General features: G+C 20.5%; 2 protein-coding genes across 2 annotated transcripts; both read left to right on the top strand.

Annotated features, from left to right (window-relative positions):
- Nucleotides 1-268: 268 nt before the first annotated feature.
- On the top strand, nt 269-4,891 carry LOC122717575. Its single transcript, XM_043941792.1, has 8 exons — nt 269-409; nt 1,225-1,344; nt 1,423-1,540; nt 1,889-2,150; nt 3,039-3,159; nt 4,421-4,566; nt 4,638-4,770; nt 4,835-4,891. Exons 1-8 carry the CDS (start codon nt 269-271, stop codon nt 4,889-4,891), a joined length of 1,098 nt encoding a protein of 365 aa, XP_043797727.1.
- Nucleotides 4,892-6,851: 1,960 nt separating this feature from the next.
- Nucleotides 6,852-11,628, top strand: LOC122717608. Its single transcript, XM_043941833.1, has 8 exons — nt 6,852-6,992; nt 7,894-8,013; nt 8,086-8,203; nt 8,508-8,769; nt 9,784-9,904; nt 11,165-11,310; nt 11,381-11,513; nt 11,578-11,628. The coding sequence occupies exons 1-8, from the start codon at nt 6,852-6,854 to the stop codon at nt 11,626-11,628; spliced, it is 1,092 nt and encodes a 363-aa protein (XP_043797768.1).
- The last annotated feature ends 1,175 nt before the right edge of the window (nt 11,629-12,803 follow it).

The following is a 12,803-nucleotide window of genomic DNA, read 5'->3' as shown; positions in this document are numbered from 1 at the left end:
ATTAATAATTAATACAAACAAGAAACTTGAGAACTATAATTTTCTCGAAAACAATATCTATTATATATGGAAAATCTCCTTGAAGAATGTATGCATATCGATCGATTGTAATTTACTGCAATTTGCTGTATATTATACTATTATTATTATAAAAAAATAACACTATGAAAATACAAGAGAAAAAAATACTTATGAATAATATATTAAACCGAGGTATAGTCAAATGATTCTTTGAGTTCTATATGACAGTCGATATCTGACTAGAAATATGGACGTATTCGATAAACACTATCATAACTATCGTACTGTATTGAAAATCATAGGATTATGGCCGTATAATAATTCAATTTATGTGTGGATTCAAAGATTATTGTTAATGATATTTTTTCTTGGCAATGTAATATTTCAGGTGACGAAAATTATAATTTTTCTTTATGTAATTCATTGTACTTTTACTGAAATAGTTTATAGGATATTGTGTTATATCTATTTATTATTAGCATATTAATATTCTATTCCATAAATTAATAATATAGTTATTTTTGAAATAATAATATATTATGATTTTTAAGATTATGAGTGATATATATGTATTAGCGATACGAATAGATACGAATGCATGAAAACATATTTGTATAATATTCAAAAGTTATTACATTTTGAAGTATACAATATCCAGTTAATATATATATTCGGCATAATTTTATTTCGTTTAAAAATTACTTTTCGAAAGAAGTGAATTTTAAAAGTCGTCGTAGAATTATTTTTTATCAATATATGTATATATACATATTATTTAAAAAGAAAAAGATTTAAAATTCTTTAATGTTATATATTTTCAGATATAGAAGAATTTTCTTTTATAATTTTTTTGCATCTAATTGAAGATTAAGCAATTACTCTTCAAAAAACGTAATGAAAAAATTTTATTCTAATTTTTATTTTTTATTCTCTTATATATGCTATTCAACTAGATTTTGTATACATGTATAAAAAAAAATACTAAAACCAATATCTACATTTTTATCTTTACATCTATATTTTGCTTCTATTTTTGTCTATATTTTTGTTTTATAATAAACTGCATATTATATATACATATTTTAGAACGTCGATTAAATGATAATAATGATAATATATTTAAAAACGCGATTGAAATACTATAAATATATAATCATCATAAAATCTAATATTTTAAGCGTATTATAATTAAAAAATTTTTAGATTATGTCACTTCTAAGATCTGAAATTACATTACGAAACTGTATTTTAACATTGTCTACAACTTGTCCACTTATAATTATTTTACTACGATATATAAGCTTTATAGTATTTTTTCCTATGGTGAGTAAAAATTAAAATTATTCTAAACTTTTTAACATAGAAAAATATTTTTATATGTCATTTTTTTTTTTGGCATAGATAAAATATTTATTTCATCATATGCATATGGAGGAAAGTATAATACAAGATTCAATAGAAACTTGGATACGAACGAAATACATCGATGATTCTTGTCATAGGATCGATTTACTTTTCCGTAAGAAATATGTAAATTTATAATATATAATTAATATATATTTTTTTATAATATTTGTCATCGCAAAAAAATTGCGATTAAATAAATTAAATATTTCAAAATAATTGTATATTATTAAATTTATTAATTTTAATATAAATTTTTTATTATATATATAATCTTTGAACTATATATATATATATATATATATAATATTAAGAACTATAATATTTGTAATCTTTACTTGTTATCTTACCTGTTACTTTTAACAAAATTTTTCATTTTTACAACAAAAATCTTTTTTCAATGATAATATTATTATATTAATATTCTAGTTTAAATATAATTCATTGTTTTTCCAATTTTTAGGTGTGATTTTTTTAACTGTTACATTATTTAGTATATTTTTATTGTATCTTTTAATAATGCATTTCATAATGCCTTTAAACGAATCTCACATACATATCCTTCGTTACGCTACATTATTTTCTGTCAATCGAACTATATATTTTTATATTTTATATTTGGATTTTTTATTTGTTGTTACATTTGGATTATTATCTATAATATGTACGGAATCAATAATCGGAGTTTATAGTTATCATATAGGCATATTGTTTAAAATTATTAGGTAAGTAATTTATCATATCCCTCTCTCATAATACTTATTATGTAACAAATATTAACAATTACTGTATTTATAACATTTTTTACAATATGAATTAACATTCATTTGATTACAATTGATTTCAAAATCGTATAATCTTTGTAAATTATTTAAAATATTATATTTTTCTTATTCCTTATATAGAGTATTAATATATACATTGTCCTAATATACATTAAGTAATATGCATTAAGTGTTAATATACAAACAAATATGTTCAAGAGATCAATTCGATAAGTCTTGATTTATAATTGTGAGATAATTTCGAGCAACTTTTTGGTATAATTTTCATTTCGATTTTATTATTCGTTAGATATTAACGAAATGACGCTCTGTCATTGCCGCAATTTTTTAATAATAATTCATTACCAAAATGAAAATTTTCAGATAGAAAAAATTGCTTGAAATCTTTCAAATATTATCATTTTAAGCCTTGTCATTATTAAAATTTTAACGATCGATTTTAGGAATTTTGAAATTTTAAATATGTACATATATATAAATACATATACATTACATAAATACTAACAAATCTACATAATACATTTTTAAAATTTTTTTAAACATCTAATATATAGTAAAAAAAAATTTTTTTAAATATCTTTCATTATGTTCTTTGCGAATAAATTGTCGTTTCTATAAAAAATTTTTTATATATTATGCTAAATTTTTCCAAAAAAAAGAAAAAGTAACTTAAATTATTAGATACAATTTTTAAAAAAGTTATAATGTTTTAAAAAATCTATCATACTTTTTTTATTTACTATACAAATAGATACAAAACAATTTTAAACAATAAAATTATAAAGTTTTTTATTAAGCAATGTTTATTTACAAATATCATGTTTTTAGCCATCGAATACGAAAGATTACTATGTATTTAGCTATATTTAATCTCTCACCGAAGCAAATTGATTCGAAACTCGTAGAGCTTTATCGCGTAGTGGATATTCATAATCAAGCTATCGAGTTGGTAAAATATAATATGATATTAATGTAAATTAATTTTGTATATACTTATGTTTATATATTATAATATTTCGTTCGCGAATTTCATGTGGTAATGGAAGACTTATCAATGTTATAATAAATAATTCAGGACAACAGTTTATGATGTCCGCTCTTCTAGTTGTAATTTCAATGGCTATAAATCTGCATCGAGTAAGTATCTTTTTTTTATTACATGATAATAATAAATGAATTCGCACATTCGCGTCAGAATTTTCACTTATACCGGTTTTATTTCAATTTGTTCACACAATTAATCTTTTGAATTACGAAACTTGTTATTTGAAAATAGATATTTTTGATTGTTCTTCGATTTGTCTAAGTGATAGTCTTTTCTAGTTTTCAAACTTTTTATTTTGTATTTTTTTTTAAATAAAATTATAATTTTATTATAAATTATATTTTTATATAAAAATCCTAGTCTATTCCAAATTTATTTTTCTAATTATGATTTTTGGAAATCATTCAAGATTATTCGTTATTATTCGACATTCATTATTATTAATTAGTAGAAATTAATTCTTTTATCGTATATTTTAAAAAACATCCTTGCACATCGATACAATAATTTATTATGTTCCTAAATGATATTCCATTCTTTCAAAAGTATTACAACTAATTTGGAAGATATCTCTTATACGATTTTTCATATAATAGCTGATTCTTTTCTAAAAACTTTTTCATTTATACAATTCTGAAAAAAATTCAAATCAAAATTCAAATTTTATAAACTAATAACTTTAATAAAGTATTTATGACAATGACTGTACTACTCTTCATATAAATAATTTATTTCCATCAAAAATTTTCTGATATAATCAAAGCAAAATTTAAATAATTATATGTGATTTTAAGTGAATTTCAATGACTAGCATAATTCATATAATAATGGAATAGGTTAAAATTCTCGATAAATATATGTAAGTTCATTTAAAAAAACAAAAATTATCATTAGAAGACTTTTTGAAATACAAATTTTATATATAACATTTTTTTTTAATAATTCAGAAGATAATTGTGCAAATACAGATTAAAATGAGACACCCTGTATATGCAAAGGCAATCTTATATAAGATTTTATAAAATTTTTTGAATTTATGAAACATACTAAATGAGACGTTTTGAATTTTGAATATATATATTGAATAAATAGTAATAATAAATAAATGTAATCAATTTAAAAGTGAATATATCGTATTGAATACTTTTTTTTTAATGTTTTACAGGTAGTAAATGCGATTACAATTAAGAAGGATCAATTAGAAATTTTAATCTCTCTTATAATTTTTGCCAATCATTTGGTGATTATGTTTTTATGTAACCACAGTGGCCAGATACTTATAAACTACAGTGAAGAATTTTTTCATGAATTGTAAGTTCGAATTTTTATTCATTAAATTAATTATAATAACAATAAAAAAAAAATCTTTATTCATTGGACAGATATATTTCAGTATGGTATTTTGTACCGTTAAAGATACAAAAGATTTTATTATTTATTATGATACGAAGCTCAACGGCATGTATATTTCACATCTTTAGTGTATTCATTCTATGCTATGCAGGATTTACAACGGTAATTTATTTAAATAAAGACATCATCATTTTAATTCAAACTAATAAAAATTGTTTCATTTCAGATGTTGAGCACTTCGTTTTCATATTTTACTTTGATATACTCGATACAACAGAATTGATAATATCATATTAAATTTTATATATAATTATCGTATTAATATTTAAATAAACAGTTATTATTATTCTGTATTTCATTTTGATATTTGTTCTTTATTTTGTTGGTTCTTCTTATTAATATTTTCTCAATTAAATATTCTATATACAATTTCTTGAATTGTTAATATTTTAATGTTATTTATAATTGATCATTTCGTTATCATTATAATTAATTTAAAATAATTATTATTTCGTATATTTATTTCTTAATTTTAGAAGAAAATAACCATTTTATTTTTTATATAGTGCTTGAACATTTATATCATTTATATTATATCATTTATATATATAAATCAGATAGCATTTATATTAAATTTTAATTTAATTAATTTATATTAAATTAATTGCATCAATTTTCTTGTATAACATTTAATTAATTCGAATCAATAATATAGTAGAAGTCTTTATATTCAAAGACAAGTATGGATAAATATGATAACAAAGAGAAGGAAATATTATGTAATATTATAATATTATATAAGAAATTATTATGAGGAATAAAATAAATACCCAAATTTTTGAATTCCTATTCCCTCATATTTCCTTAGATTCCTATAATAATACATTTGCATAATAGTAATTTTTAAATAGTGGCAAATTTTACATAAATTTTCACAAGTTAAATTAATTGATATTCGTGAAATAATCGGCATTAAAACCAAACCTATATGCGTATGAAACTTTGCTAAAATTAATATTCATAATAACAATAATTTTAATATTAATTTCATTCTTTGGTTAGAATGATGCTATTATTGTTTCGCAATAAGTGTTTTCGAGATTATTAATTCCAAATTTGAATGTAAAAATCAAAATTTTTCTCTATGATGACTTCTCTAGTATGACTCTTTTACATAATATGTTAAATATGTTAAAAAAAGTGTTTATAGAATTCCAAAAATTTTTTCAAAAAATTCAAAAAATTAAATATTTTTTTAAATATTTAGTGATCAGAAATAAATTCTTTTAAAATTTTTGATGTTTCTATTTAATATTTTTATTTTATATAACGGACTATTACTTATAATTCATATTCTCAATTGATTTTATGACATTCATTTTGTAATCATTTCTAATATTCTATAAATTTATACATGTTTTCTATCATATTTATGATAAAAATCCTGATAAAATTGCATTGAATTTCATATTCAAAATATTTCGGAGATACTTCATGTTTCATTATTCTACACAAATTAGATTTGCGTATAATTTCGTTCAAAATCAAATTAAAAATAATATAATACGTTCAAGTATTAATAACTACAAAATAGTTTAAAATGATAATTATTTATATAATATGAATACAGCGTTCAGTATCTAAAAATCAATATCTACTTTAAACAATAATTAGTAATTATTATAATACATTAATATTTTTCATATAAAATCACTTATATATTACTATTCAATTCAAACACATCCTTCTTTATTCGTTTCTTCCAATTTCTTTTTGTTACTTTCACTGAATGAAATAACGATATGAAGTATTCGTAGAATAAAGTAGAAATAGAATAAAGTAACGATATAAGTAAGAAAGAAGTTTTCTCGTAAGGTAACTGGAAGATATTATTCATCATAACAAATTTTCATTCTCTTACTTGGAACAGAAGGGGAAAAGATTAAAAAAAAATGAAAGAATATAAAAAACGATATTAAAAATTAATAATATAAACAAGAAACTTAAAAACTATAATTTTCTCGAAATCAATATCTATTATGAAAAATCTCCTTGCAGAATGTATGCATAAAATCGATCGATTGTAATTTACTGCAATTGTTACACATTATACTATTATTATTGTAAAAAAATAACACTATGAAAATGTGAGAGAGAAAAATAATAGCATAAATAATATATTAAGCCGAGGTATAGTCGAATGATTCTTCAAGTTCTATATGAGTTGATATCTGACTAGAAAAATGGACGTATTCGACAAACACTATCATAGCTATCGTACTGTGTTGAAAATCGTAGGATTATGGCCGTATGATAACTCAATTTATGTGTGGATTCAGAGATTATTGCTATTGACATTGTTTCTTGGCAATGTAATATTTCAGGTGACGAAAATTATAATTTTTCTTTGTATAATTTATTGTATTTTTATTTAAATAGTTTAAATAGGATATTGTCTATTTATTACATATTAATGTTCTTTTCCGTAAATTAATAATATTTATTCTATTATATTTATTGTATTATATACATGAAATAATAATATATTGATATATTAATATTTTAATTTTATGATTAATATACGGATATTAATGCGATACGAATGTATAAAAGTATATTTCGCACACTGTTTAAAAGTTAATATATTTTAAATTAAAGTTAATATATGTACACGACATAATTTTTATTATTTTACTATATATTTTATAAAAATTTAATTTTTAAGTGAAAAAAGTGAATATTGTAAATAGATTTTAGAATTTTTCCATCAACATATATATATATATCTATTTAACAAAAAAAAAAGGATTAAAAATTAAAATGTAATTTTACATTTTTCACATATTTTCACATATGTAAAATAATTTTCTTTTATAAATTCTATCTGATTTAATCAAAGAACAATTTCATTTCGGAAAATTAAATTTGAAATATTTGCCTAAAAAATTTCCAAATCTAATTTTTTTAAAAGAAAGTCTCAAATGACGAAAATTTATTTATTATATTTTTTCGTTCAATCTGTTTATGTATGCTATTTGATTAAATTTTCTATACATATAATATATAAAAGATATATATAAAAGAACATAAAGTCAATATCTATCAAATTTTTATCTTCATATTTACATTTCTTACTTCTACTTATGATTTTATTTTTGTTTTACTGTAATATTATACAAATGATGATAATGATAAGAGCATGATTAAAATATTAGATTATCATTAAAAAAATTAAAAATTTTTTAAGCATTATTCATTAATTAATAAATAGATATATATTTTTAGATTGTGTCACTTTTAAGATCTGAAATTACGTTACGAAATTGTATTTTAATATTGTCTACAACCTGTCCGCTTATAATAATTTCGTTACGATATATAAGTTTTATAATATTTTTCCCTATGGTAAGTAAAAATTAAATTATTTTAAACTTTTTAATGAAAAAATATATTTATCTCTTATTTTATTTGGCATAGATAAAATATTTATTTCATCATATGCGTATGGAGGAAAATATAGTACAAGATTCAATAGAAATACGAATACGAAAAAAATGCCTCAACGATTCCTGTCATATGATTGATATTTTTCTCTGTAAGAAATGTGTAATTTCTTTGGCGATATTAATCTACATTATCTTTGCAACATTTAAATATTTACAAATATTTGTATATATTCATTAATAATATTGTATATCTATTATTTTATTATATATATAAAATCTTTTTTTATATACTTTTTAATATAATTATAATATTTATAATATTTTTATACGTTATTTTATAAAGATTATAAAGATTTATAAAAATTTTTTTAACAAGAAAGATTTTTCAATGAAAATATTATATCAATATTCGAGTTTAAATGTCAATTATTCAATGATCTTTCCAAAATTTAGGGATGATTTATGCAACTATTGCATTGTGCAATATATTGTTATTGTATCCTATAATATTGGATTTTATAATGCCTTTGAACGAATCTCGTACACATATCGCTCATTATATTACTATATTTTCTAATAAAAGAATCATATATGTTGATATTCTATGCTTGAATTATATGTTTCTTATGATATTTGTAATATTATCTGTAACATGTACGGAATCGATACTTGGACTTTATAGTTATCATACAGGTGTGTTGTTTAAAATTATTAGGTAAGTAAAATTATCATATTCATCTCATAATACTTATTATGTAATAAATATTAATAATTACTGTATTTATAACATTTCTTACAATATGAATTAACATTCATAAGATTATAATTAGCAAGATCGCATAATTATAATATATAATTATAATAATTCGTAAATTTAATATTATTTGAAATGTTATATTTTCCTTATTTCTTACATATAATATTACTTATAATATTATATATAATATAATATATAATATTATATATAATATTACTTATAATATAATATCTTACATATAATATTAATATACAGGATGTATTATAGATAATATATATTAATATATTAAATTTATATATTATAATATATTAATATATAATATATTAATAATATATTAATATATTAAATGTTAATATATATATTCTAGAAATCGATTCAATAAATCTTGATTGGAAACTCTTAAATGATTTTAAGCAATTTTTTTTTGCATAAATTTTTATATCAATTTTATTATTTATTAGATATTAACTAAATGTGATTGGCCACAATTTTTCGGTAATAATTCATTAACAAATGAAAATGAAAATTTTCAGAAGGAAAAAAGTTGCTTGAAATCGTTCACATATTACCATTTAAGACTTATCACTATTAAAATTATTGATCGATTTTTGGGATTTCGATATTTTTAACATGTATATACATAAATATAGTTACAAAATTTTTACTTATTTATAAAGATTTAATAACGTATATTTAAAAATTTTTTAAAATGTCCTTCACTATTTTCTTCACAATTTCGAGAAATTCAAAAACATCTTCAAAAATTTTTATTATATATTATAAAAAATTAAATTAGTTCATTTAACTTTTCAAAAAAAACTCATTACTCAGTACAACTTTTAAAAAAATTATTGTATTTTAAAGAATGCATTAATTTTTTCGACAAACCGTAGAACACGAACAAAATAAATTTAAATAATATATTATAAAATTCTTAAGCGATATTTATTTACGAATGTCTCATATTTTTAGCCATCGAATACAAAAGATTATTATATATTTAACTATAGTCAATCTCTCATCGAAACAAATGGACTCGAAACTCAGAGAGCTTTATCGCGTGATAGATATTCATAACCAAGCTATCCAGTTGGTAAATTAGAATATGATTATATTATAAATTGATTTCAACAGATACTTATGTTAATATTTTATTTGCAAATTTCATATGGCTATAAAAGACTTATCAATGTCATAATAAATAATTCAGGAAAACAGTTTATGATATCTACTCTTCTAACTGTGATTTCAGTGACTATAATTCTACATCGCGTAAGTACCTTTTCTTTATTGCACAATAATAATAAATGAATTCGCATATGTCAGGATTCTCAATATACCGAGTGTTTTATTTTAATTTGTTACACAATTAATTTCTTGAATTACATATTATACAAAATAATATTTTGTACTTGTTTGAAAGTAGATAATTTTGATAACTCTTCGATTTGGCTAAGTGAAAGTTTTTCTAGTTCTCAAATCCTTCATTTTGTGTTTTTTTAAAATAAAATTATATGTTTTTATTTAATGAGAATCGTTGTCTATTCCAAAATGAATTTATTATCCTAATTATTTTTGAACATCATTCAAAATTATTCATTACATTATTCGACATTTATTATCATTAATTTGTAAAAATTATTCTTATTATCCTATATTTTAACAGTTTTGTAAATCGATATAATGATTTATTCTGTTTCTTTTTTTTCAAAAATATCACAATTAATTTGGGAGACATCTCTTATTTCATATAATGGATGATTCATCTCTAAAAACCTTTTCATTCATATAATTTTAACGAAAAATTTAAATGCTATGGAATAACTTCGATAAAATATATACATCGACATAAATCATACTATTCATCATATTAATGACTTACTTCAATGAGGAATATTTTCCAACTATCGATAAAATTTTAACAATTATGTGATTTTGAATGATTTTTATAGATCATAATTGGGACAATGAATTCGTATTTGAGTATTGAAGATTACAATCTTGACAAAATATAGTTTCATTTAAGAAAAGAAAAATTATCGTCAAATTTCAAAAACAATAAAAGTTTTTAAATATATTTGATGCTTGATCATTAGATGATTTCTTGAAATACAAGTTTTATATATATATTTTTTTTAAATAATGCATAATTTAGAAAACAATAGTGTGAATAGAAATTAAAAAGACATTATATATAGGCAATCTTGCATAAAACTTTCTTGAATTTTTTTTAATTTTGTGAAACACATTATAAGAGATGCTGCGAATTTATAATAAATAAATACATCAATAAATGTAATCAATTTAAATGAGTATATTTTATTAAATATATTTATTTTTAATTATTTTACAGCTAAAAAATGCGATTATAATTACTAAGGATCATTTAGAAATTTTAATTTGTCTCATCTTATTTGTCAAGCAGTTGATGATTATGCTTTTATGTAACCATAGTGGTCAAATACTTATAGACAACAGTGAAGAATTATTTGATGAATTGTAAGTTTGAACTTTTTATTCATGAAATTAATTGCATTAACAGTAAAAAAAAATATCATTCATTGAATAGATATTTTTCTATATGGTATTTTGTACCGTTAAAGGTACAAAAGATTTTATTATTGATTATGACACGAAGCTCAACAGCATGTATGTTTCACATCTTAGGTGTATTCACTCCATGTTATGCAGGATTTACAACGGTAATTTAACTATGAACATTATCATCATTTTGATTCAAAATTAATAAAAATTGTTTCATTTCAGATGTTAAGTACTTCTTTCTCATATTTTACTTTGATGTACTCGCTACAATAGAATTGATAGTATCATGTTAAATTTTAGTATTAAAATTAATCTATACTTCATTTTATTTTTTCTTTTATTTGTTTTTCTTGTTAATATTTGCTCAGTCAAAAATTCTATAAATTCTTCCTCAAATTATTAATAATTTTTTTGTTATTTATTATTAATCATTTCGATACTGCTATAATTAATTTAGAATAATTATTATTTTGCATATTTATTTCTTAATTGTGAGAGAAAATAACCATTTCAATTTTGATATGGTGCTTATTGTTTAATTCTAATATATTAATAATATAGTAAAAATCCTTATATCCAAAAACAAATACGAACAAATATGATAACAAGGAGGAAATTATTATGAGGTAATAAATACCCAACTTTTTGAATTCCTATTCCCTATTTTCTTAGATCCTATAATAATACATTTGCATAATAATAATTTTTAAATAATAGCAAATTTTATATAAATTTTTACAGATTAAATTAATATTTCGCGAAATAAATCAGCATTAAAATCAAATCTATAATGTGTATAAAACTTCGGTAAAATTGATATTCACAATGATAATTTTAATATTAATTTCATTCTTTAACTAGCATTTTTTGTTTTATCTTTTCATACATTATTTAATTCGAAGAAAAAGACCAAAATTATTCTTCTAAATGTTAAAATTAAAGGTTTAATTTTTGCTTTTTTGTAATTTTGATATGTAATATAACTATGGAATATATTTATGTTTAAAAAGGAAAAATTCCATTACTTTTAATTATGTAAATTAAATTCTGATTTATTATTCAAGGTTTACTTCTTCAGCTTACTATTTTTAATAATTTAGCAATAAATTACAGGTACAATTCTCTAACGTTTTCCAAATTCTCAATCTCAGAGATAAGAGTAATGGCCATTTCATAAATCACACTTGTGCACTTAATATTTTGCGATGGACTATCATGGAAGCGATAGCAATGGTCTTATTTCTCACGCACTACGTCACCACTTCACGAAGGCCCATCCTTCGAAACCACTCTCCAACGCGATTATTAGTTCGTTTAATCCCCTCTTAGTTCGCATTTTCACGGAAAATAATGATTGGAGGAAAAACCAAGACCCGCGACAGTCTCCTAGATCATATCAAATAGATTAGAACTAAAATAGAACACAGATCAAATAGAATTCAACAATG

Source organism: Apis laboriosa, unplaced genomic scaffold, assembly GCF_014066325.1.
Source record: "Apis laboriosa isolate Shangri-la unplaced genomic scaffold, ASM1406632v1 scaffold53_cov140, whole genome shotgun sequence".
Taxonomy (NCBI): Eukaryota; Metazoa; Arthropoda; class Insecta; order Hymenoptera; family Apidae; genus Apis; species Apis laboriosa.
Note: the sequence above shows the minus strand (reverse complement) of the source record. Positions and strands in the feature narration are given on the sequence as shown.